At 36.8% G+C, this 25,832-nt stretch overlaps 2 protein-coding genes, 1 long non-coding RNA gene and 1 pseudogene across 4 annotated transcripts in view; 3 read left to right on the top strand and 1 right to left on the bottom strand.

The window, feature by feature from the left end:
• Positions 1-13,496, top strand: part of pde6b (phosphodiesterase 6B, cGMP-specific, rod, beta) — a 35,262-nt gene extending 21,766 nt beyond the window's left edge. For both annotated transcript variants that reach the window (XM_088628837.1, XM_088628835.1), the window contains exons 10-22: positions 216-359; positions 835-900; positions 2,029-2,175; positions 2,507-2,614; positions 3,202-3,311; positions 3,490-3,577; positions 4,454-4,554; positions 5,083-5,190; positions 5,412-5,475; positions 5,811-5,885; positions 6,399-6,482; positions 7,513-7,678; positions 10,652-13,496. In XM_088628837.1, coding sequence (XP_088484963.1) covers positions 216-359; positions 835-900; positions 2,029-2,175; positions 2,507-2,614; positions 3,202-3,311; positions 3,490-3,577; positions 4,454-4,554; positions 5,083-5,190; positions 5,412-5,475; positions 5,811-5,885; positions 6,399-6,482; positions 7,513-7,678; positions 10,652-10,707 — 1,317 coding nt within the window. In that variant the 3' untranslated portion in view covers positions 10,708-13,496. The remainder of the gene's footprint in view (positions 1-215; positions 360-834; positions 901-2,028; positions 2,176-2,506; positions 2,615-3,201; positions 3,312-3,489; positions 3,578-4,453; positions 4,555-5,082; positions 5,191-5,411; positions 5,476-5,810; positions 5,886-6,398; positions 6,483-7,512; positions 7,679-10,651) is intronic.
• Positions 13,497-16,206: 2,710 nt separating this feature from the next.
• LOC148672870 (uncharacterized) lies at positions 16,207-19,315 on the bottom strand. The gene is made up of 4 exons (XR_015935889.1): positions 19,168-19,315; positions 17,288-17,342; positions 16,794-16,892; positions 16,207-16,368 (listed from the first exon to the last, which is right to left on the bottom strand). It is a non-coding gene; the product is annotated as an uncharacterized LOC148672870 (long non-coding RNA).
• A 1,530-nt stretch (positions 19,316-20,845) lies between these two features.
• Positions 20,846-21,839, top strand: LOC148672869 (heat shock protein beta-11-like). Its single transcript, XM_088628828.1, has one exon. It carries the CDS (start codon positions 20,989-20,991, stop codon positions 21,643-21,645), a length of 657 nt encoding a protein of 218 aa, XP_088484954.1. The 5' UTR covers positions 20,846-20,988; the 3' UTR covers positions 21,646-21,839.
• A 1,950-nt stretch (positions 21,840-23,789) lies between these two features.
• Positions 23,790-24,903, top strand: LOC148672868 (heat shock protein beta-11 pseudogene; annotated as a pseudogene).
• The last annotated feature ends 929 nt before the right edge of the window (positions 24,904-25,832 follow it).

The raw sequence follows: 25,832 nt of genomic DNA, 5'->3' as shown, positions 1-25,832 counted from the left end.
TTTTTAGAAAAAAAGGTGCCATGAGGTAAATCCAAGTCCTCAATTACTGTATATTGTAATTTTACTCAGCAAAACCAAAAAGAGAGCTCTTTGCTAAAGCAAAAAGAAAACATTCAAAACAACCTTAAGAAAAAAAGATTTAGGAGTACCTTAGAGAATCAGAGAAATGTTTAATTGTTTTGTTTAACTTTTGCTCTGTTATGTTTTGCTTGTAGTCTCTGACACAATTTCTGGGCTGGTCTGTGCTCAACACAGACACCTACGACAAGATGAATAAACTAGAGAACAGAAAGGACATTGCCCAGGACATGGTGTTGTATCATGTGAAGTGCAGAAACGATGAAATTCAGAATATTCTGGTAGATAATTTTCTTTTCCCCCATTTTCAATAAGAGCCAAAATGACTGTTTGAGTTTTGTGGAATCAGTGATGTTATACTGTTGTAGTGGTGTTGCTATCACTTCCATTCTTTCTAAGTGATGTGCCATTATCCAGTATTCTGCACACTTTTTTAAACTTTTAAACATATTTTAAACATGTATGACAACCATATTTAAAATACTACAAGTAACATATCAAAATTAATGTATTTCCCTAAAAGTATTTATATGTTGTGTAAAATGAACAGTTGCCATGAATATAAAATATACCAAAGAAAATGCTGTTGAAATGTATTGTCTGATACACTTTTCTATCTATAACTAATGAACTTTAATTTCAATTTTATACGTTTGTATATAAATAGACATCTAAATGTATAGAAATGTTTGGTATCAAAAAAGATCATTGAAACAGGTGTGACCTGCTAACGTATCTCATCTAATGTCTCTCTAGAAAACAAGAGAAGTTTATGGGAAGGAGCCTGCCGACTGTGATGAGGAAGAACTTTCTTACATACTGGTAAAGACCATTATTAAAATTGAATCATTATTTCTGAAAAAATCTGAGGGGTCGTTTAAAAAGATTTTAATTGCAGAGACATTATCGGTTAATAACTCCATCAGTTATTGAGGAAACACATTTATCTCACAGAGAAACTGTGCATCATTGAAGCGTTAAATTATAATGGTAAAAAAATGGATAGCAGTAATATTTGTGTTTTCCTTAAGCATTAAGTGCCTGATGGCGATTGATTTTTTGTTTTTGTTAAAAAAACTGAATAAAATAAGACCCCCCCCCCAGTAATGGTAACCATCAATGTCCAATAAAGATTTATTTTTGTAATCTGTGGCACTTCATGTGCTTCACAAGGGACTAAGGTCTATCTTCATATGATTGTATGATAGCATGAGGGAGCAAGTACACTTCTGTAAAAGAAAGCCACCTGTTTAAATTTTCTTTTGATGCTTCTTCATACAATAAAATTGTGCTTCATTCTTCTAATTTTCCTTGCCAGTTATTTTATCTTCCAAATATATTTGGAATATAATGTTGAAAACTACAAATCTGTGAATTTTGGGTGAATCATTCTTAGGTTAGGACTTAAGGAAGATAAATTTAAACTAATTTTGTCCGAAGAAATATAATCTGTAACATTCAATCCCCTGTAAAAAAAGTAACACTTGCTAAAGATTTTATGAAGCCAACAGCAGAGAATTTCTTTTGTTTCTCCTCTGAAATCATGTTGATTATGCACTGTTTAGACAACATTGTTCCACAAGGGAGATTGTAGGCACACCATGACTAACCCAGATACACATTAAAAAAGAACAGCATGTTAGTTCATACTGAGGTTGCAGGGACAAGAATGAAGACCTTCCTCATTAAAAAATATCTGTTAGAATGTAAATTCCTTAATCTCTCCAAAGTGAAGCAGGAAAGGGGAATTAGCTGTAAGGACTCATTATAGAAAATTATAGAAAACAGACATGTAAGAATGTCAAACAAAAAAAGAAATCCATTGTTTGTACCCAGGTGATTGCAAATCGGTGACTCAGGTAGTTTTTCTTTATCAGTTCTTTGAAGAACTGTTTGATAACTCACAGTGAGCACGGTGTCTGTCTCAATGCTAATTCTGTGTGTCTACAGAAAAAAGAGCTCCCAGACCCAAGGAAATTTGAAATCTACGAGTTCCGGTTCTCAGATTTTGACTGCACAGAACTAGAGCTTGTGAAATGTGGCATCAAGATGTACTATGAGGTTGGGGTGGTGAAAAAATTTCAGATTCCACAGGAGGTAAGTCATATTTAAGTTACAGTAATTGCCTGCTGCTGCACATTTTCATCCTCTAAAGCCTTATGAAGCATTTGTTGGATGGAAATACTTAGGAACTGTTGAGCACTCCAAAGGAATGCAGAGTTAAAGGTCTGTTTGTCCCTTTTGTGTATTTGTAGAAGCATTTAAGATTGTAAAATACTGTATAAACCTGCTTATTGAGTACTTCATATTTTTAAATACAGCAGAACTTTTGTTTCTATACTGTTAAATGTCATAAATTTATTCAATATACAATTAATTTTAAGATTTATCCCTCAAAATCTAGCTCTTTGTTCAATCTGTGCTCTAGGTCTTGGTGCGATTCATGTATTCCGTCAGTAAAGGGTACAGAAAGATCACCTACCACAACTGGCGCCATGGTTTCAATGTTGGACAAACCATGTTCACACTGCTGACAGTAAGTGCCCCGGTCATCTCAAATATACTGTAACATACTAATGGATTATTATTGTTGTTGTTGTTGTTGTTGTTGTTGTTGTTGTTGTTGTTGTTGTTGTTGTTGTTGTTGTTGTTGTTGTTGATGATGATACCTTTCATATGTGAAGTTTTCACATAAAAATGTTTCAAGAAATATTGTAACTGATATGATAGTACGTGAGTGGTTGAAGATGTAGAAAGTTCCTGTCTGGTATCTGATTATTCCAACAGCACATAACTTAACAGCCTGAGCCTTGCTTGATCCCTGACAGAATCCCTTGTTTTTTTTATGAAAATCGGGTAAATACTATCTTTGACTTCACATTGATACAGAAAATCAGCACATCCATGAGCATGCAGTCTGCAAATGAACAAATAGAGGATAATTCAGGTGACACCTAAAGAAGGCTTCTTGGGTTTTTTTCTGTTTTTCAAGGGGAACTAATCTTTTCTGTGCAAAGCTTGAGCTCAAAATGTGTGAATGTCAAATTGGACTGTGTTTACATTCATGTTTGCACCTATGCGACGGACTCATGTATCCTGTTATCTTTGTGTCTTTTGTGGCAGACAGGGAAGTTAAAGAGGTACTACACTGATCTGGAGGTGATGGCAATGATCACAGCTGCTTTCTTGCATGATATTGATCACAGAGGAACAAACAATCTATACCAGATGAAGTGAGTATGCTTTGTGTATATGCATTATAACAATCATATCCATTGTACTGTAATGTTCTGCTATAAGATTGAAAGCAGCACATGGCAATATACAATAGTGAGAGGATGTGAACCTCTCATTTGATATACAGTATACTTATATTTGTTCTTCAATTAAATTACTTTCTTTTTCTGACAGATCACAAAATCCACTGGCAAAGCTCCACGGCTCGTCCATCCTTGAGAGGCACCATTTAGAATTTGGCAAGTTTTTACTTTCAGAAGAGGTTGGTATTACAGTATATACAACTATATAAGACTCATTCCTCAGTCCTTTTGTTCGGCTATCTTTTCAGTCACATTTTTCTATGATCAAAGGTAGCATAACCGGCAAAAGATAAGTTTCAGAAAATTTGCTACATAGCAAATACCCATTTTTGATCCAATTCAACATACAGTGCTCTTGGACATCATGTATGAAACACTGTACAGTATGTTGCTCTTGTGTCTTGGTTCAGTTCTGGCCAGGGGTACCTTTTGTGTGGAGTGTATACTGTATCTAGAGTGGAAACAATAGGCTCCTGTTTGAATCAGGATAGGCTTCAGGTTTCTGTGAATGCTAGAATTTCTGAGAAAGAATGGCTGGAAAATGTAAAGTGCATTCTTGTTTCTTTGAGGAGAGAATTTGTATGAAGATCCTAATATAAAAGTACCATAAATGTACATAAAGAAAATGTATGTTCTCCTTACCATGACTCTAGGCAAAGTCTAATGACCTTCATTTTATATGTATACATGCTCTAAAATGCACTTGTCTCTGATATTAATTCAGTGTAAAATCCTAACATACTAAAAACCAGATTTTTATATCACCTTAAATATAAATATAAAAAAAACATCTTAAATTGTACTTGAATCCAAAAAATATTCTTGCCTTTAAAATTGGAGTATATCTTAACAATGCTGCTGAGCTGGTTACATTTAAGATGTTTTTGCAAAATACGGTTTTTCATTACAGTTTGATCAAAGCTTTTCTCACTAATTCATGTTTTAAAGGCAGATATAAAAACAGACACGTTGACATGGTTAACTGGTTCATATTATATTATCTTTGAAAGGAATATAAACCCTGTTCAATTAATCTTCTCTCCTCTCTTGCACAGTCCTTAAACATTTACCAAAACCTGAACAGAAGACAGATAGAACATGTAATCCACCTTATGGATATTGCCATTATTGCAACAGACTTGGCACTTTATTTCAAGTGAGTGACATCTGAAATATATTACTACTTTTGTAATATTTGTTCAAAGTCAGATATTTTCAGGCATTATAAATAAATAATGTATGTATGTGGCAATCAGGAGCTCTCAAAATGTCATCTTAAAAATAGAAAGAAGATACAAATGTGAATTTATCCTTTGTGTTTAAACTTCCATCCACTATATTGTGCTGTTTCAGTACTTTCAGAGAGATGTGTATAGCCAATACAATACCAATAAGAGTGAAATAAGTGGGATTTTCACACTGCAAACTATAGAATAAAAAAATAATATTCAGCATGCTGTTTTTTGATATTGTATTGTGTGTATATAGGTATTTGAAGTCAGTTTTACTTTAATAGAAATATTGTGCTTGCATTATTAAACTTTTCTTAATTAAATCTCATCAATATTTGAAGATCTTGCTGTGCATTCTGAGAGTTGTGGAGACATTCGTTTCAGACAGTTGGAAAAGACTGATTTAAAAAAAGACTAAACTATTATTGATTTGCTTTTCTTTCTAACAATAGAAAGAGGACCATGTTTCAGAAAATTGTTGACTTGTCGAAGACTTATGAAAATGAAAAGGAGTGGGTAGATTTCTTATCACTGGAGACAACAAGGAAAGAAATTGTGATGTGAGTGAAAATATTTTTAGCTTTCTGGTATGAAATCAAATACTATCATGTGTTGGATCAGAGTTGTCTGTTGAGTTACTTGAATATGTTTTTTTCTGTTTGCTGTTGAAGAAAAAAATGAAAATAATGCTTATAAACACTATCTCTGCCTAATATAATACACAAAATATTGAAATACTGCTAAAAAAATAATTGCCATGTGTATTTCTGATGAACTGTAGGGCCATGATGATGACTGCATGTGACTTATCAGCCATTACAAAACCATGGGAAGTACAGAGCAAGGTAAATACATTACCAAAATGATTAGTCGCTTTCTAAAAGCATAATTATTATATTAGTTAGGATTACATTCCTTCCACATTGACTCTCTGATTTTGAGTAAGACTCCAAATACTTAAATTTTCATAGTTCATAGGAATTTTCTTTCCATACATGTATTTTCTTTCTAAGAGTGTAGCGACTTTTCCACTGCATTCTGTAGAACATTTTCTGGTCACCCTTAATGGTCAGGTCTTACTATTCATCACTACCTTAGTTGAAAACTAATGTCCCGATGCTGGATGTTTGTCCAAAGCACATTTCTAACCATCACTTTTCTTATTTTCTTTATATCTAAGGTGGCTTTGTCTGTAGCAGCAGAATTCTGGGAGCAGGGTGATCTGGAAAGGACTGTGCTACAGCAGAATCCCATTGTGAGTGATGGTTTTTTTTTTTACCACCATGTTTCTCACACATCACATGCAAAATGAAAATATTCATTCAAGCAGTATTATGTGCCAGTCATATTCTGCCACAATTAAGCAGTTGTATTTTCATGTTTGTATAATAATTTATCTTTTATTTAGGTAATTCAGTTGAGAAAAAATATTTTATTTGACATGGAGAATATTCTTTATATTGGCAAGCATTTTACAGGAGCAGTCTGAGTTATTTGGCTTGCCCAAGGAGAGAACAGCATTGCTAACTACTCTAGGTCCCTAAATACTGCTCCAGTTTTATTATGCAGCTTAGACAAAATCTATACATTTTCGTTAGTTTAAAAGAATTATACTATTCCACTTTGTCTGAATCAGCATATAATCCAGAATTCTGTTCAAGCAATTTCATCCCATTACTCTTTTCCACCTTTTTATTTTTAGAATAATTTTCTAGCCAAAATCATTTGTTGTGTGTTTGACTTTATTTCATATTTTTGGTGACCCTAGCCTATGATGGACAGAAATAAAGCAGCTGAACTCCCGAAGCTCCAGTGTGGTTTCATTGACTTTGTCTGCTCCTTCGTGTACAAGGTACAGTCTGCACTTTTACATGGAGTCTTGTGTTATGCTGGTCAACGTGCTTCTCAAAGTTCTGTTAAAATGGGCCATACTGGTAGCAGGTATTTTAGATGAAAAAACACAGTGAGAAAATTATTGCTTTGAGCTAAACTGTTTGACCTGAATCGTTGTATGATAAGATGCCACAGTGGTGTAGCAACAGCACCTCACAACTCCAGAGTTTTCCTCAGATGTCTGTGTTGGGCTTGTACATGTATGTTTGCCCTGTGTTTGACTGCAGGCTGGGACTGGCTATTTCATGAGCTGGTCCCTGATCCAGGTATTACAGGGTTCTGTTTTGAGCCCCATACATCTGGAGTAGGCTTCAGCTTCCCACAGTCTTCACCAGAATAAGATCCTTACATATAACGGATGAACTAGTACAGGTTACTTTATGGAGGAGATTTATGTAACTAAGTTAAGAAAGTGGGTTTCCTAAGCATAACCTGCAGATTCAATCCAAAAAGCTTTTCCACGAGGGTATATTGGACATTATGTTCATAATAGGATGACATTGAATAGATAAGAGTTACCTTTGTGATACAGTATCTTCAGTTTTGACAAGGATATTATTTCTTTAAATGCCATGTTATGTTTTTTTTTTTTTAATAAACAGATAAAAAGCTATGTTTGTAGTTTGGCAGCTCATAATAAAGATGTAACAAGCAGAAGTGGATTTCTAAGAACACCATTTTATTAGTTGTGAAATTCTAATTAATGTGATTATGTAAAGGACTAGCATAATTAATATTTTAATGTTTGGCACAAACAATGACAACGTGGGCCCTAAAATCAAAGCTGACACTACCCACCCCACCCAACTTGGGAGGAATGAACCAGGGAGGCAGCTGCCAGGATGAAAATGGGGTGGAGGAAGGAGATCAGAGGAGATAAGCGAGCAGAAGTGCAAGATTACAAGCTGACCTCTTCCCAAACATCTGTTTAGCTGCAACTTTTGTTTTATGCTGGGTGCAGACTCATCTGCCATGTTCCTTGCTTGCAGGAGTTCTCCAGGTTCCATGATGCCATCACTCCCATGTACGATGGCCTGATGAACAACAGGAAGGAGTGGAAGGCCAGGGCCGATGAGTATGAGGCCAAAATGAAGGCTATTGAAGAGGAGAAGAAAAGGAAGGAGGAAGAAGCAGCAGCTGCTGCTGCAAAGAAAGGTAAAGAGGACCTGCTCTGTCACAATCTTCTATTGTGTCACTGGATAGTGATGTGTTATCTTGGTTTCCAGCCAACATATTCCATAAAAAGGCATCTCTCTTTTTATAAACCAATTCAAGACTTAATTGGCAAGCTTACCCAGTTCCCAGCTGAAATTATAATTTATCATTCCCAAATCTCCCAACATAATATCTTGATCTTGTTCTTCACTGTAATATTTGAGGGACTTTTGCCTCCAGAATATTATTGTTGTGTGCAAACTGTTTTAGCCAGTGGATTCACACAGCAATAATTAGCACACGCCGATCATTACTCCTTGATCACATATTGTTAAAATAGGCTAGCAAATCTAGGAGTACTGCAAACCAATGCCTGTAAGAATTACCTCAACTTCCCATGGAGGCACAACACGTTTCAAGGTTGTTAAGTATCATGCATGTATACTTCAGAGAGAGAGAGAACTGCAAGAACTGCTGTCCATGGAGGCAGAGGTTAAGGATACGACAACTTGTATAAGTGTTATGCCATTTTATGTTGTCTTTAAGTGAACACACATGAATATATAGTAGTATATACAGTGCCTTGCGAAAGTATTCGGCCCCCTTGAACTTTTCAACCTTTTGCCACATTTCAGGCTTCAAACATAAAGATATACATTTTTTATTTTATGTGAAGAATCACCAACAAGTGGGACACAATTGTGAAGTGGAACGAAATCTATTGGATTTTTGAAACTTTTTTAACTAATAAAAAAATGAAAAGTGGGGCGTGCAAAATTATTCGGCCCCTTTACTTTCAGTGCAGCAAACTCACTCCAGAAGTTCAGCGAGGATCTCTGAATGATCCAATGTTGTCCTAAATGACTGATGGTGATAAATAGAATCCACCTGTGTGTAATCAAGTCTCTGTATAAATGCACCTGCTCTGTGATAGTCTCAAGGTTCTGTTGAAAGCGCAGAGAGCATCATGAAGACCAAGGAACACACCAGGCAGGTCCGTAATACTGTTGTGGAGAAGTTTAAAGCCGGATTTGGATACAAAAAGATTTCCCAAGCTTCAAACATCCCAAGGAGCACTGTGCAAGCGATCATCTTGAAATGGAAGGAGTATCAGACCACTGCAAATCTACCAAGACCTGGCCGTCCCTCTAAACTTTCAGCTCAGACAAGGAGAAGACTGATCAGAGATGCAGCCAAGAGGCCCATGATCACTCTGGATGAACTGCAGAGAACTACAGCTGAGGTGGGAGAGTCTGTCCATAGGACAACAATCAGTCTTACACTGCACAAATCTGGCCTTTATGGAAGAGTGGCAAGAAGAAAGCCATTTCTCAAAGATATCCATAAAAAGTCTCGTCTAAAGTTTGCCACAAGCCACCTGGGAGACACCCCAAACATGTGGAAGAAGGTGCTCTGGTCAGATGAAACCAAAATCGAACTTTTTGGCCACAATGCAAAACGATATGTTTGGCGTAAAAGCAACACAGCTCATCACCCTCAACACACCATCCCCACTGTCAAACATGGTGGTGGCAGCATCATGGTTTGGGCCTGCTTTTCTTCAGCAGGGACAGGGAAGATGGTTAAAATTGAGGGGAAGATGGATGCAGCCAAATACAGGACCATTCTGGATGAAAACCTGTTGGAGTCTGCAAAAGACCTGAAACTGGGACGGAGATTTATCTTCCAACAAGACAATGATCCCAAACATACAGCAAAATCTACAAAGGAATGGTTCACAAATAAACGTATCCAGGTGTTTGAATGGCCAAGTCAAAGTCCAGACCTGAATCCAATCGAGAATCTGTGGAAAGAGCTGAAAACTGCTGTTCACAAACGCTCTCCATCCAACCTCACTGAGCTCCAGCTGTTTTGCAAGGAAGAATGGGCAAGAAATTCAGTCTCTCGATGTGCAAAACTGATAGAGACATACCCCAAGCGACTTGCAGCTGTAATCGCAGCAAAAGGTGGCTCTACAAAGTATTAACGCAAGGGGGCCGAATAATTTTGCACGCCCCACTTTTCATTTTTTTATTAGTTAAAAAAGTTTCAAAAATCCAATAGATTTCGTTCCACTTCACAATTGTGTCCCACTTGTTGGTGATTCTTCACATAAAATAAAAAATGTATATCTTTATGTTTGAAGCCTGAAATGTGGCAAAAGGTTGAAAAGTTCAAGGGGGCCGAATACTTTCGCAAGGCACTGTATCAGTGGGGAGGAGAGCAGAGTAATGTAGCCAATTCATAGAGGGGGATTATTAGGAGGCCATGATTGGTAAGGGCCAATGGGAAATTTGGCCAGGAAGCCAGGGTTACACCCCTACTCTTTTCGAGAAACACCCTTGGATTTTTAATGACCACAGAGAGTCAGGACCTCGGTTTTACATCTCATCCGAAGGACGGCACCTGTTTACAGTATAGTATCCCCGTCACTATACTGGGGTATTAGGACCCACATGGACCGCAGGGTGAGCGCCCCCTGCTGGCCCCACTAACACCTCTTCCAGCAGCAGCCTTAGTTTTTCCCAGGAGGTCTCCCATCCAGGTACTGACCAGGCTCACACCTGCTGAGGTTCAGTGGGTTACCAGTTGTGAGTTGCAGAGTGATATGGCTGCTGGCCTAATACAGATACAGTGATACAGAGAATTCATGACAGATAATCAGGATATGGTAGACATTCGGTCACATACTAAATAACAGATTTAAAATGTGGTGTTCTTATGCGTTTAACATTAACAACAGTGTAGGTATGTTACAGAATGACTGTGTTACAGAAACCAGATTGCATTACTGACTCCTGCCTTACCCATGCAGGTGACTGAAAGTACTGAGGAATGCTTGTTACTGTATATTCACCAATCACCTGCATAAGTCAGAATTATTTTGACTGGCATCAAGATCACCACACTTTGCAAATTGATTTGGTGACACCTGTGTTTTATTGCTGTTCTTCTCTTTTTTTTGTTCTGTAGCGGCCAGTGCAAACCCTAGCGGAGGTTCACAGTCTAAGACATGCTCCGTTAGTTAAGCCTTGTGTCTCAAAGGACTGCTGGACTTCCAGAGTGCTTCTTAGCCTCTCACTCAGGACTGCAAAAAAGGGGGAGACCATTCTAACAGAAAGATCATGAACACAAAGAGAGGGACTTTTTCACTGGATGGCCAACATAGGAGCTCTGAACTGCACTTCTGCGTTTGGTGCTGGCCAATGTTTCAGACCTGGACAAAGGTCCCCATTCTCTTTCACTTACCAAAATAGCATTGATTACTGTTTGTGTCTTGTCATACTTTTCCTTCTATATCTTGCCTGCTGAAACAAAAAAAAAGCAATACAGGTAACTGATCAATTTTCATTTTTTGATATCATGTGCTGTACCTGCCTCTTTGTTTTTATAGTAAAGAAAATTGGTATTCATTAATAATATATCTCCTTATTCAAAATTAAGATCTCCGATAAATCCAGCTCAATGCATGTGGACTGTGTGGTGGCAGAGATCTCAGAGTGTTGTTTTCTTTCTGCCTCACCAGAACCATTTACTAAAATTCAGTTTTGTCAAAGCACAAAACACAATTGTATCCTTTTTATTACAGAATATCCATGTACTGGTAATTTAAAGAGTACCAACCACCAAGTAAAATTGGAACATGAAAATATTTATAAAATATGATTATTAAAAGCATCTTTTCCAATTACATTATTCCTAATGGATGTTTATACCTTATCTGATGACAGATTATTGACCTTTTTAAGACTTCTGAGGTATGTCTGGAAGGTTTTACAGTGTTTGTGATACTCTAGCAATCTCTTGGTTCCAAATGGGTGCTGAATATGAGTCTATTTTTCTATGTAAAATGTATTTGCACAGGTTCTAAGAAGGAAAATTTACAGAATTTCTACCCTTAACGAGTGATGCTACATTAACAACATATCCAACTAATTTTAAGAAGCACATTAGACTCAACTATCTTATTCTCTAAACTAGGATGGATAAAAAGTAAATATAATCTCCTATCAAAAAATATAGTAGTATGAAGGATATATTTTTAATTCCCTCTCCAGGTCTGAAAGTACAGGGCTTTGATGTTTCTGATCTGAATCATGGCAATTGTAAGCTTCTACTTTAGGCATTGCTTGAAAATAACCTAATTATTCCCAAAACAGGCTTTTTTTGGCCTGTTTACTTCCAGTCAAAAACCATTTACATTAGGTGAATTACTTTTTGGAAAAAAATAACAATGCTACAGTAATTATCCTAGTGTTTAGTTCTTAAAATTATATTGATATTTACTAAAAGGATTTCAGTGTGGAGTATTCCTATTAGCAAGATAAGTAAGACAATTCAGGAATATTTCTGATCACCCTCCAAGCTCTCACGATTACTTGTCTTTTGTTAACAGTACTTTCACTCCAACCCAAGGTTGGTTCTGTACCAAGCTGTTGAAGTACATATCTTATCCAAAGTATATATGGATATATACGGTGAGGTGATGAAAAAGTGTTTATTTGCAAATTTTATTTAGCTTATTTTGCTACATTTTTGTAGCTGCAAAAGTATGAGAATACAAAAGTTGCTTTTCTTCTCTATTGCATGTGCATGTCCACTGTAAATATGTGTATGTGTGTATTTGTGTATGAAACAGTCAGCATGTTTTTTCTTCTTCAGAAAATCAACAGGCTTTTCTTTGCTGTAAGGTGCTATGGGCAGAGACTGAATAGGACAGTAGAAACATAAGTACAGTGCATTTTGGATCAGACCTTCAGTAATATGCTCATACATCCTCAAGATCTGTTATTCCATGCACAACACAGAAACATCATTTTGTGAAGGAAGCTATGTGTATGATACATGTATTTGTATATATGCTAGATAGGTGCCTGTTAGTGTAGCGCACCTTTCAGAATTTGAAACCCCACCCAATTTCTGTTGGTTTTAAAGAGACACAAGCAAAAAGTTTGAAGTATGGATGGAATTTAGTTTTTTCTGTCTCTTGTAAGAATACCTATGTTAGTGCTTGTGGAACTCACAGAGAACATCTAATGCTTATTGCCATGGTAATTAACCATTTTACACACAAAACAATAGTGGATTGTTTTTCATTTTATATGGGAAGTGTATTGTTAGAACCATAATATTACATATGAAGTTACAAAATTACATTGCTTGTAATTCTGCTTTCTTGAAACGATGGATTAGAATGAGTGAGAGGTCATATTCCATTTTTATCCATATAAAATATGTTTACAGAATACATTTCTTGTATGCAACTTTGAAGTACATTACATTGTGGGCCACTGTTTGTAGATATATTGTAAATATATTGGAAGTGTAAATATATAGTAGGTCTACTGTATAAAGTATCTGTAGAATATACTATTACAGAGTACAGGAAAATAAAACTTGCTCATTCCATTCAAAAGGCAGACAGTGTACACTTCAGCAATTGCAGTTTGAAATCTGTCTAACAAATAAGACTTTGCTTCTCTTTCATGAGATGATGTTTCTCTCATTGTGTGAAACAGGTGTCACTGAAGGATGGGCCTAAACATCTTTCAGAACATGTCTCTTTATCCTGGAATTGCAGCATTTGGTCCTGCAGGTTTAGAATCACAATGTGCTCTGAATGTAACTAAGCAACATTTCAGCTCACCATATTGTTTTATTACTGAAATATAACATTTTAAAGTGTCATGGAGCTTGTAACACCTTCAAAGACCATAAACTAATGAATAATTAGGCATCCTAAGCTAACCACATGGGTCTTGCAAAGCTGAACTTATTTTGCAGGGGAATAATAAAAATAAAAAATGTATATAATTTATCACATGTTGTTAGTGTTTTTGGCTGTTTGTTTATCACACAAATTTCACATTATATGAAAGTGTATTTATACAGTAAACGAGAGGTCATTAATGTGGAATGTGGAGGGTCAGTTTTTATGTAAATCTAACCTCACATCTAATCATGTTAGCCCAATTCTTTCAAAAGCTGAAAAAAACCTGTTCCTCATTTTTATTGGCACTGATGTCCCTGTACCTAACAATGCACACACCGATCATTAAATAACTAATTTTAAGTAGTGTGGGTTCTTAATTGGGCATCTCAACAAAGCCTTCAAATTCATGAGGTACTGTATATGTCTATGAGAGGGACAAAGCTGGGTGTTTGTAAATGGCATACAACATTCATTTGTTGCTGAAGGCACATTGCCTGCCCTGAGAGTTTGAAACTGGTGATTCACCAGCTCATAAATCTTCTTATCCGGCAGAAACAATCAGCACTTTCCAAGCATCTGTTGCTAATTGTGTTCATATTTAATCTGCCAAGGTCGATTTGGAAAACCACGGTCTAATTTTATTTCATTATCCCCAGGAATCCAGGTATTTAGCACTCTCGCAGCGTCATTTAGAATAAGCCTGAACGCTAAATCAGTGGAGCCTTCCCTATGGTGCATTTAAACCATGACACCCCTACTGGTCAGGATATTTAAATATATCACAAATGCCTGCTGCGCTCCAGAGCTTTCTTTAAAACTGTACGAGCCAATAAAACATTAAGTGATCACAAAGCTGTTAATTCAAAAATAGCATGTTTGTTGGCTCTTTATTTTCATAGTTATGGGTTTCACAGAAAATGATACATTTATGCTGAGTGACTTTCATTTGCTCCAGAGGTCCTATTTCTGGATAAAACCTTTGGACACAAACCTCCATTTTCTTCATATTATATTCCTTTACAACCCTTTTTCCTGTCACTATTAATTGAAGCTACCCTTGATCTAATGTATGTCACCGTCAGTACTTTTATCTCTTGTTTGGAAACAAAAATGTTACACTTTACAGTGCATTTGCCATTTTCTATAATAAATCCCCTTGGAATACTTAAGTGAGGTTTGACCATTGGGTTAGGCCGATTTATATCTTCTCTAATGTTGTCATATATTCTTGAAGAAAATGGATGCCGAAACTGTGGAAGAACATTGTGTTTTTGCTTTAGTAGCATTTCAGATAGAATACAGTTACACAATGGCTCTTGTTGTTATTGTAGTGAAGTTCAAACTCCTAAAATCAACTTAACGCTTTCCAATTAACTTTGTTTGATGTATACTAAGTCAATTAAATGTTGGTGAATATATCTCCAGCAACTCAATAAAAAAAGATCAGTTTTCTGTCTAAAATAGTTTCAGATCATATTACCTCACCCACATATTATAACCTGGAGGCCTTCAGTAATCACAATCCTTCTCAAGTGGACCCGATGATGAAGGCACCACTGTTAACTCAGCACTTTCTTATATTGGCTTGTGACCTAAATCCCAGGATTTATCATAAACCAGCAGAGGATTATGTTTCCTTCTGTATTAATCTCTGCACTCTCCAAAGCTGAAGGGCAGATAACACCTTTTGCAGTGTAAATTTTAAAATACTGCCCCCAAAGTCACAGAGCTTTCAAAAGTTACACTGCAGTGCAAGATTTGCCCCCAAAATATTAAACACATTTTGAAATGGCTTGTGGCTGCAATTAATCAATTACAATAGCATTCAGAAAAAAAGATCAAATTATTAAGCATGGCACATTACAGTTTTATAAACAAAATAGTTTTAAAACAAGAAAGCATTCAAATAAATTAGGATGGAGGTGTTAAATATACTAAAATGTATGCCTTTCATTACTACTACAGCAGCTGTACCTGTCTTCTCATGAACAGAACAAGCATCAGAAATTCATATATGAACACTGTAAACAGCTAACTTAAAGACATTTGTTTGAAGTTTAGACCAATTTGTTTTGATTCTGACAGAACAGCAACAGAAAAACAACAAATTAGCAGGGGTGGCATAAAAATACATAAACTTTTTGCCAGATTCAGCAGGGTGTCATATAGGCACTGTATGAGCCATCAGGTGATACACCAAGCAGAAAGTAATCCATTTAATTCCACAGCATTTACCACTGTGTAGCCTGATTTTATCAGACATCAGATAAGATAAGAGAAAATGCTGGACCTGATCAATATTAGGAAAGGAAACCTAAAGAAAACAAGGCTGCCACTGCAAGGGTCCAGCAGGTGGTGCACTTTTCCCCAGATTAAGCATGCCTTGTACAGTATATCAGTGTCTCCTGTTGCTATTGGAAGCATCGAGCTTAAATCAAGGCCCTGTAAAAAGTAATGATTAAAAATTCACTACATGTTCATGACATCAAAGTAACTTGCTAATGTTACTGATATATAAATTTATAAAGAGCTTTTCAAGCATATTAATGCTAAGAGAGAAAGCTCTAGCCTTTACTGAATTACAATACAGTGTACTTTTTTTTCCCCATGAGTCCATCTACTGAATATGATGAAAGAAATCAAAGGAACACCTTAGGAAACAGGGAATGCCTATAAAAATGTTTGTTCTTCTCCACACATGTAATACACCCATCCCTGTCATAAAGAGCAGAAAATTCCAAATCAGAAATGAAAAGCATCAGAACAGAAGTCCATGAAGATTTTTCAGGGTTTATAGATTAAATGGCAAAACAGACATGGTTGACATGGTTTATTTTTAAATCTTACTTTACAAATAAAGAACGTTTACGAAATCCAAATAAGCCACACAATCCAGATGCACAGGTCCATTTTCTTTATTCACAAAAAAAGGAATATTTCCCAATTATGATTCATTTCAGTATGGTGTCTTCATTGGCTGTTAAAAGAAAAACATTTAAGTTATGAGGGCACAGTGTGATAAACCATAATGCTATAGCTTTAAGGTTGAGCAAACTGTAAGGTTTCTTGCAGTGATGATACACTCCTTAACACATTTTCACAGGTGGCCAATTAACTTCATTGTTTACTAACACAAAAAAAGAGATAAATTCTTAAAATCTTCAATCTTTGGATTAAAAAAAACTTGCAAAGCTTCTAATCATACAACTTGTGGGTTTAATTAAGGATTCATTTAAGTAAAGCGCTCAGCTACAATAAAAAACAGCAGGTGGGTGGGTCACCAGGACCAGGTTTGGGAATCCCTGGGGTAAGAGACCAGTGAGTGAGATAGAAGTTAAACTTATAAACCAGGAGACCAGAAGGTGTAGCGCTCTGGTGTGAAGAGAGAAAAAAGAAAGTTACCTTCTGCCAGCTGTTTTGCAATGCGCTCAGCCTCTTCTCTAGCCTTTTTCTCCTCTGCCTCAATCCTCCTCTCTTCCTCTGCAATGGGCTTCAGGTAGTCTAAAACATGACAAAAAGCCAGTGAAGTCAATTCCATTAATTCCTAGAAGGCCTATTCAAATTCTACACACTTGGGCTGAGACCGAGATCTAATATATCCAAAAAAGTTTTGTGAAAATGTGAATGTCTACAAACACTACCAATTAGCCTATTAGCATCTACTTAATGAATTAACACTTTATTTTAAAGCAAATTTTGAAGTAATAATATCCAAGTAGAACATTTTTGTACAGCACTGCCAACACCCTCTTGAGCTGATAACCTAGTAAGGGGCGAACAGTAACAATTGCCAATGCTCAGCCAAATGTCTTAAATCCAGAACCATGAGTTTCTGAGTTTGTAATACACTTAAATTGCATAGTTTTATCCTGACCCAGGTTCCTCTAGAAACCTACCATATCTCATCTTTCCATAGATTATCCCAACAAGCAAGGCTGACCATCTGGTTGTCTGCAATTAAGAAAAATCAAAGAAAACAAATTAAATCTTTGATGCATGAGCTCAATTCTTAAACTCTAATATTAAACTCATTCTGCTTTTTAAAGCACTATTAAATCAACTCCACAACTTCTATGCTTCCTACTAAAAAAATATCAATTTTTTAAGTTTATTTTACATTTACATGCAACACAGATTTAGAAGACTATAACTAAAACAGCAGTGTGGAGAAGCTGTTAGGGCTCTCGACTCTTGGCTAGAAGTTTGTTTTTAAATCCCAGATGGGGGACACTGGTTGCTGTAAGTACTTTAGCCAGACTGCTCTTGTAAACCCCAAAGCATTCATCATGATCAAAACCTGCACATAAGAGACAGGTAATAAGAATCAAGGTCCTAGTTTTTGGACAAAAGTGTCATCAGGATAAATTAATATTTCATAACATACCAACAATGCATTCTGTTCAAGTACAATTATATTAGAGCTCTTGAGATTAATATTCAGTTGTACATCAGATTTGCACAATTTCTTGAAACAACATCTATCTGTCAGGTAAAGCAACACTTTCCAACCCTGGTCCTGGAGGACCCTTGTGAAGGACCCAGATCATCTACGTATTACTGGTGTTAATGCCTTTAACAAAGGAAAAATAGAAAAAAAGGGAAACGCACCTTGGGAATAATAAAAAATACCATTTTGAAACCACAGATGCTACTCGTTATCATTTTAACATTCTTGGGCTTGGCTAGCAACAGGCAACTTGATGGAATGTGAGATACACTTGAAACAGTCTTATTGTTTGTTTTTTTGTTATTGTATCCTAAATAAAATAATAAAATACTTGCTTCTTTAGCTATTTATCTGTCTCATTACTTTCAGAACCTGGATTAAAAAATACTTAAGAGTGTAGGTCAAACAAGTTTAGCAAAAGGACTATGCAATCGCTCTTCAACATAATGGTTTCTCCCCGATTTCTGTTTAAACAGTTATAAATAGGTAATCAATTGATGGTAAACTGGCATAGTTGAGAATGAAATGCAAGAAACACTTCCTAAAATGGGAATTATTTTTTTCTGTGCAAGAAAGCAAACTTTAACACAACCAAAACACAAAGTTGAAATCCATTAGCCCTGTGATCACTTCTAATCAATGTTCCACACATTCTGTGGTCAAGACTTAGTGTTAGCAACAGGGAAAATTAGGGTTGATGATGATAGGGGGGGTAATGTATCACTTGCTTTCCAAACATTTTTGAATTTGTGAGAACAGAAAAATTAAAACATTTTTCTATGCAATGCCTGACTTGACCATTTCATTAATAACATTTAATAAAAACGTATTACCAAAACACGACAGTAGTGGTTTTAAACGATTCTTGAAATACCTTTTGAAAATGCAGGAATAACGGGAATAAACCATTCAAGAATAAAAAAGAAAACACTAAAAACGTACAAGAATTATTAATGACTTGAAACCGACCAGTCAAACACAGGCATATTAACCTTTCCGCAGCTCACGAGCAACAGGAGCTTTTCTGTTTATTTCAGAACAAAAACACTGGGCTTGTATAAATATAAACCTCAAAATAAACGATAATTGCCGCTATGTAATCCTAAAAATATATCAAAGATTCATGTTATACGACTGAGCTGACCTTGGTATCTATCCTCTCTGTGTGCTTGAGGCCTAGCACTGCACCAAAAACTAAAGAATAACGGTGCAATGTTTTTTCCATAGTATTGGTGTACAAAACATAATCTGGTAATAGTAACTTTCACAGTATTAAAAAAAAAACATACGTTTCTGTATCCTCTGAGTCTATTCCTGCGCAAAACCTACCTTTATCAGCGCTGACACTTGTACCGGCGGCACCATCTTGCTGGTCTCCAGCTGCTAAAGCCAAGGATAGGCGAAAAGAATGATGGGAAGCACAACGAACGACTTTACGTCATCACGTCTACATAGGTTTGCGTCATGCGTTCTGTGGGGTATTTTGTCTCACACCAGAACTGGCGTTATGTTAAACTTCCATCCCATTAGAAATAATACGAAAATACCGTTTGTAATTGACTTAATTATTATATTGGCACGTTATTATATACACAAAGGGAAAGGATCTGGGGAGACTCCTGTGTTTGAACATTTTAAAATAGATGTAAAGGCGGTATGTGCGGACTATTTTTTTAAAGTTTTTATTTAAAAAAAAAACACACCCATGAAGAACTGTGTGGTCTTACCTCAGTGAGCCGCACAGTGTTTTTCACTTTTAAAAGTCTAATGCGGTGATGATAAATTAGTTTTTTATGAAACTAAAAACCCTCCATTTAAGTTCTTATTGCTTAAGAAATTCACAGAGATGTAGGGGTTTCACTTTTTGAAAGCGTAGCCTAATGTAATGATATACTACATTTTAAAAATGTATATTGATGCGTACAGTAAAACACATTAATCTAAATGAGTAATTGATCAAATAATATTATATGTGTTGTTCATTTAAACACTATTGTTATAATTTATATTAAAATGCTTATATTATTAAAAATGTGATTTTTAAGTGGGTGGCTATTTTTTCATCATATTGGCTAAATACCCTTAAGGTACTGTAGTTCTTAAAATTATATTAACAACTTTGTATTGGACATAATTGCATTTCAATAACTAATGTAAAAAAAATATGCTGCTCTGTATTGTTGCCACTACTTGTGTAGACCTAATTTAAACAAAAATTACGTTATACAAAAAATATGTATAACTCAGTCCGTCTATTGAGTAATTTTGACTTAACATAACAGTGCACTTTAAATATAAAAACTGGGGTTTTAAAATATATATTTTTTAGCCTTAGCTGTTTCCTGACACATCACCAATCTAAACCTTTACAAAACTATTAAACTTACATAATCATATCAGACTCGGGCAAAAACAACAGCACTAAAATGACAAGACAGGTGCAAAACAGGTGACCTAATCACCTTCCTTCTCTTTCACACTAGAGGGCACCAGCACTGACAGGAATGTTCATGAAATGTCTAGAACTCGTAGCCTCTTTCCTCAGAAACATAAACTGCTCTACGCTTGAGTGACAAGTCCTTTTTCAAGCCTTTCTACTAAAATATAAAATGTAAAAGAAAAACGAGAATAAAACTCGATTACACTCGATTTATTAAATTGTCATACAGGCCTAGAGAGTAAATTTAAAAAAACATTAAAGGAAAACGCTCTGTACCATTCATGACAGCTGAAATGTTCGGAATTCAGCTTGTAAATAAGGATATATCACAGTGTTTATTAAATAAACCAGTTCTCTAACAAAATATTTAGGAATACGTGTTATTTTTCTAGGTGCATTGAGAGGTTAATTAAACCTGTTCACTTTTAAAACAAGCAGTCCGTAAAGCATTCAGCATTCTGACAGCACTTTCCTGCACTTCCTGTTTTAGACTGGGAGTCAAATGACGCATTCACCTCCCTTCTTTCTCTTTCACACTAGAGGGCACCAGCAGTGACAGGAATGTTCATGAAGTGTCTGGAACTCTTAGCGGGAGGATATAAAAGCAGCGAGTCCTGACAGCTGAGGGAGAAAGAGGCTGATCACTAGACGCTGCAAACACTGCAAGCTCACAGCAAGAAGAAGCAAGACTGTCTGCACATTCACTGAAGATGCTGTGCTCTCATGTATTCCAGCCTGCTGTCAGCCCACTGGTGGATTTCCACTGGCCGGTACGCAGTCTCTGGCCACAGACCAGACCCCTCTTCCATCAGCTGGAGCAGGACATGCTCAGACAAATGCAAGAGATGAGGAGCGGTCTGGACTTGATGGATCAGCTTTATCAAGGGATCTTTAAAGAGACAGAGCGAGCTGCCCAAGGCCCAACCTTGACGGGGGTCCAGCCAGTCTCCTACGAGGTGGAGAACGAGGGAGAGCACTTTGCTCTAACTCTGGACACAAAAGACTTTTCCCCAGAAGAGCTCTGTGTCAAGCAGGTGGGGAGGAAGCTGCAGGTGAGCGGGAAGCAGGAGAAGAAGCAGGAGGATGGAAAAGGCTCCTACTCTTACAGATGCCAGCAGTTCAGACAGGACTTTGTGCTGCCTGAAGGAGTGAATGCCGATGCGGTGACCTGCTCCCTGCGTGACGGCCGGCTCCAGATACAGGCTCCGAGGGTGGCGCTGCCCGGGGAGGGTGAGAGAATCCTGCCCATTGACAGCAGCCCTGCTGTGAAGACCCAGTTAGCCGAGAGCTCAGAGCTGGACAGCAGCACTGCAGACACACACAATCATCAGGAGAAAGAGGATTCTGCCAAAGACCGGCAGCAGTGAGAGCTGTGGACTGCACGGCCCTTGAGTTGGACACTGGATTTTTATTCTCAAGTTCTGCAATTTGATAGTATTGAAATGGGATTGTTATACTGCAGCAGTATGCATTTGACGTATTTTTTTCTTAAATGTTCGTCTTAAAGCATTTTACTTCAAGTTTCAAATGATTCCTTTCAGAATGTATTATATTTTGCCAATGAACTTAATGTATTTTCATATCTAGAAAATATTTTCAATTACCAATATCAATGAAACATTATTTTTAAAAATTCTATCAATAAAAGTTTTATTCTTTAAATACTTTTTGTGTTGCGTTTTCTATTCTTTATCAGTATTTCTACATTTCTTTGCTGACTGAAAAATTCACAAGGTGCAAGGAAAGCAGATCACTGATTTCAGTGCAGCTGAGGAACAGCACTAAAAGGTGTCCCAAGAAACAATTGTAAAAGACATTCATGTTAATTTCCCACAGTGAACCTTAAGATGACCAAAAACAATTCACAGTTTCAGCATGATGGATGTTTCTTAATGGAAAAACATTCTCATAGTCCAGGTCGTAACATTCATCATTCTAGTGATGTGAAGGATTTTGTGTACAGAGGAAATTGTATTTTGTTTGTTTTATCACGAAATATTAAAAGCAATACAAATTTTGACAATAAAGCTGTGTTAGCTGTGTTAGTAGTCGTTATGTTGTGGAATAGTATAAGGACATAACACATTAAGCAAATGAAAAGAAGATACCCAGATGTAAGAAAAAATGTCAGGTAATGCTGAACATTTTTAAATAATTTATATCCTTCTCTGACATTTATTCACTGATGGCATCCTTCCTCAAAAATTTAGGGTGCTTTGTGTTTGAGTTACAAGCTCTATTCTGAAATATTTCCCCTGAAATGTAACCTGGAAAAGAAGAATGAAATGAGAATAAATTTCACTTATGCTTTTGCTTTAATTATCATACAAGTATATTAAGTAAGTCGACAAACTAACACAACATTGACTAAACGAAAAGGTTCTGATCCCATTCATGATAGCTCACAGATGCAAAATCCTGCTTGTAAATGAGGATAATTTACAGTGTTTGCTAAGGAAATCAGTTCCTTTACAAAACATTTAGGAATACTTTCTATTAATGTCAATGTATTGAGAAGTCAATTCAATTCTGCACCCTGGGGCCATACGTATTCAAACTGAATAAAGAGAAATCGTTCTGTTGTAAAAAGGGTAGCAAAGGCTCTCAATCCATACATTCGAAACATTGCAGTTAACAATTTTACACACATGGCCTGACTGACTAAAAGTACAATATTATGCATGCTGATCTGTACATCACATTTCATTTGAATTATAAAGTGCTGGTGTCTCGTGTTCTGAATCCTAAAATTTGGTTTGAGAGGTGTATCACGTCGTCATATACAGGTACTTTTTTTAGGGTTTAGTTGCAGTCACAACAATCACGTTTCCACATTGCTGTGGGGGTAATATTACTGCTCAGACTTGCTGGGTAATGATACATTGGCAGAAATGTGGAGAAATCACGTACTGCTTCGAAGGATTTCAGTGCACTGCAAGTTCTGAGAGAGGAAAGATAACAGCAAATCAGCTGCTGCTCTATTCACTCACTACCTGTTTTTCTCCATTCAGGAGAGTGAAGAAGGGACAATTGAATTTCACAGTCATGTTTAAGGCATCTGTATTCCTGGGATTTTCAAATGTCTTTTGCGTTTGAGCAGCTACAGTATGTAATGCAAAGACTCAATGAAATATTAAAGAGCAGAATGTTCAAAAATTAGTATTACAAAACTACACGCTTTCAAATTCCAGAACTAGAAAGTGACTTTTCTACATGCCAGAAACAGCAGCTCAATAATACCGTTAAAAGCAAATGCAACCTCCGACTGTCTCCACGCACACCACTATCATCACGCAGCATAACTGTTGCCTTACAGTGTTGCTATTGATGTTCTATGTGCTCAGACCTCTGCAATGTTGACCTATTCATTTTAAATACAAGTAGTCCGTAAAGCATTCGGCATTCTGACAGCACTTTCCTGCACTTCATGTTTTAGACTGAGAGTCAAATGACGCATTCACCTCCCTTCTTTCTCTTTCACACTAGAGGGCACCAGCAGTGACAGGAATGTTCATGAAGTGTCTGGAACTCTTAGCGGGAGGATATAAAAGCAGCGAGTCCTGACAGCTGAGGGAGAAAGAGGCTGATCACTAGACGCTGCAAACACTGCAAGCTCACAGCAAGAAGAAGCAAGACTGTCTGCACATTCACTGAAGATGCTGTGCTCTCATGTATTCCAGCCTGCTCTCAGCCCACTGGTGGATTTCCACTGGCCAGTACGCAGTCTCTGGCCACAGACCAGACCCCTCTTCCATCAGCTGGAGCAGGACATGCTCAGACAAATGCAAGAGATGAGGAGCGGTCTGGACTTGATGGATCAGCTTTATCAAGGGATCTTTAAAGAGACAGAGCGAGCTGCCCAAGGCCCAACCTTGACGGGGGTCCAGCCAGTCTCCTACGAGGTGGAGAACGAGGGAGAGCGCTTTGCTCTAACTCTGGACACAAAAGACTTTTCCCCAGAAGAGCTCTGTGTCAAGCAGGTGGGGAGGAAGCTGCAGGTGAGCGGGAAGCAGGAGAAGAAGCAGGAGGATGGAAAAGGCTCCTACTCTTACAGATGCCAGCAGTTCAGACAGGACTTTGTGCTGCCTGAAGGAGTGAATGCCGATGCGGTGACCTGCTCCCTGCGTGACGGCCGGCTCCAGATACAGGCTCCGAGGGTGGCGCTGCCCGGGGAGGGTGAGAGAATCCTGCCCATTGACAGCAGCCCTGCTGTGAAGACCCAGTTGGCCGAGAGCTCAGAGCTGGACAGCAGCACTGCAGACACACACAATCATCAGGAGAAAGAGGATTCTGCCAAAGACCGGCAGCAGTGAGAGCTGTGGACTGCACGGCCCTTGAGTTGGACACTGGATTTTTATTCTCAAGTTCTGCAATTTGATAGTATTGAAATGGGATTGTTATACTGCAGCAGTATGCATTTGACGTATTTGTTTCTTAAATGTTCGTCTTAAAGCATTTTACTTCAAGTTTCAAATGATTCCTTTCAGAATGTATTATATTTTGCCAATAGAAAAATATTCTACATGAACTTGATGTATTTTCATATCTAGAAAATATTTTCAATTACCAATATCAATGAAACATTATTTTTAAAAATTCTATCAATAAAAGTTTTATTCTTTAAATACTTTTTGTGTTGCGTTTTCTATTCTTTATCAGTATTTCTACATTTCTTTGCTGACTGAAAAATTCACAAGGTGCAAGGAAAGCAGATCACTGATTTCAGTGCAGCTGAGGAACAGCACTAAAAGGTGTCCCAAGAAACAATTGTAAAAGACATTCATGTTAATTTCCCACAGTGAACCTTAAGATGACCAAAAACAATTCACAGTTTCAGCATGATGGATGTTTCTTAATGGAAAAACATTCTCATAGTCCAGGTCGTAACATTCATCATTTTAGTGATGTGAAGGATTTTGTGTACAGAGGAAATTGTATTTTGTTTGTTTTATCACGAAATATTAAAAGCAATACAAATTTTGACAATAAAGCTGTGTTAGCTGTGTTAGTAGTCGTTATGTTGTGGAATAGTATAAGGACATAACACATTAAGCAAATGAAAAGAAGATACCCAGATGTAAAAAAAAATGTCAGGTAATGCTGAACATTTTAAAATAATGTATATCCTTCTCTGACATTTATTCACTGATGGCATCCTTCCTCAAAAAGTTAGGGTGCTTTGTGTTTGAGTTACAAGCTCTATTCTGAAATATTTCCCCTGAAATGTAACCTGGAAAAGAAGAATGAAATGAGAAAAATATTCTACATGAACTTGATGTATTTTCATATCTAGAAAATATTTTCAATTACCAATATCAATGAAACAGTATTTTTAAAAATTCTATCAATAAAAGTTTTATTCTTTAAATACTTTTTGTGTTGCGTTTTCTATTCTTTATCAGTATTTCTACATTTCTTTGCTGAAGGTGAAAGGAAAGCAGTTCACTGATTTCAGTGCAGCTGAGGAACAGCACTAAAAGGTGTCCCAAGAAAAAATTGTAAAAGACATTCATGTTAATTTCCCACAGTGAACCTTAAGATGACCAAAAACAAT

This window comes from Lepisosteus platostomus, chromosome 4, assembly GCF_059453375.1.
Source record: "Lepisosteus platostomus isolate fLepPlt1 chromosome 4, fLepPlt1.hap1, whole genome shotgun sequence".
NCBI classification, from domain to species: Eukaryota; Metazoa; Chordata; class Actinopteri; order Semionotiformes; family Lepisosteidae; genus Lepisosteus; species Lepisosteus platostomus.
This window is presented reverse-complemented; position numbering and strand designations above follow the sequence as displayed.

Excerpts from the sequence above, each read along its gene's own strand:
- LOC148672869 (XM_088628828.1), top strand. The coding sequence starts at position 20,989 with ATGCTGTGCTCTCATGTATTCCAGCCTGCTGTCAGCCCACTGGTGGAT.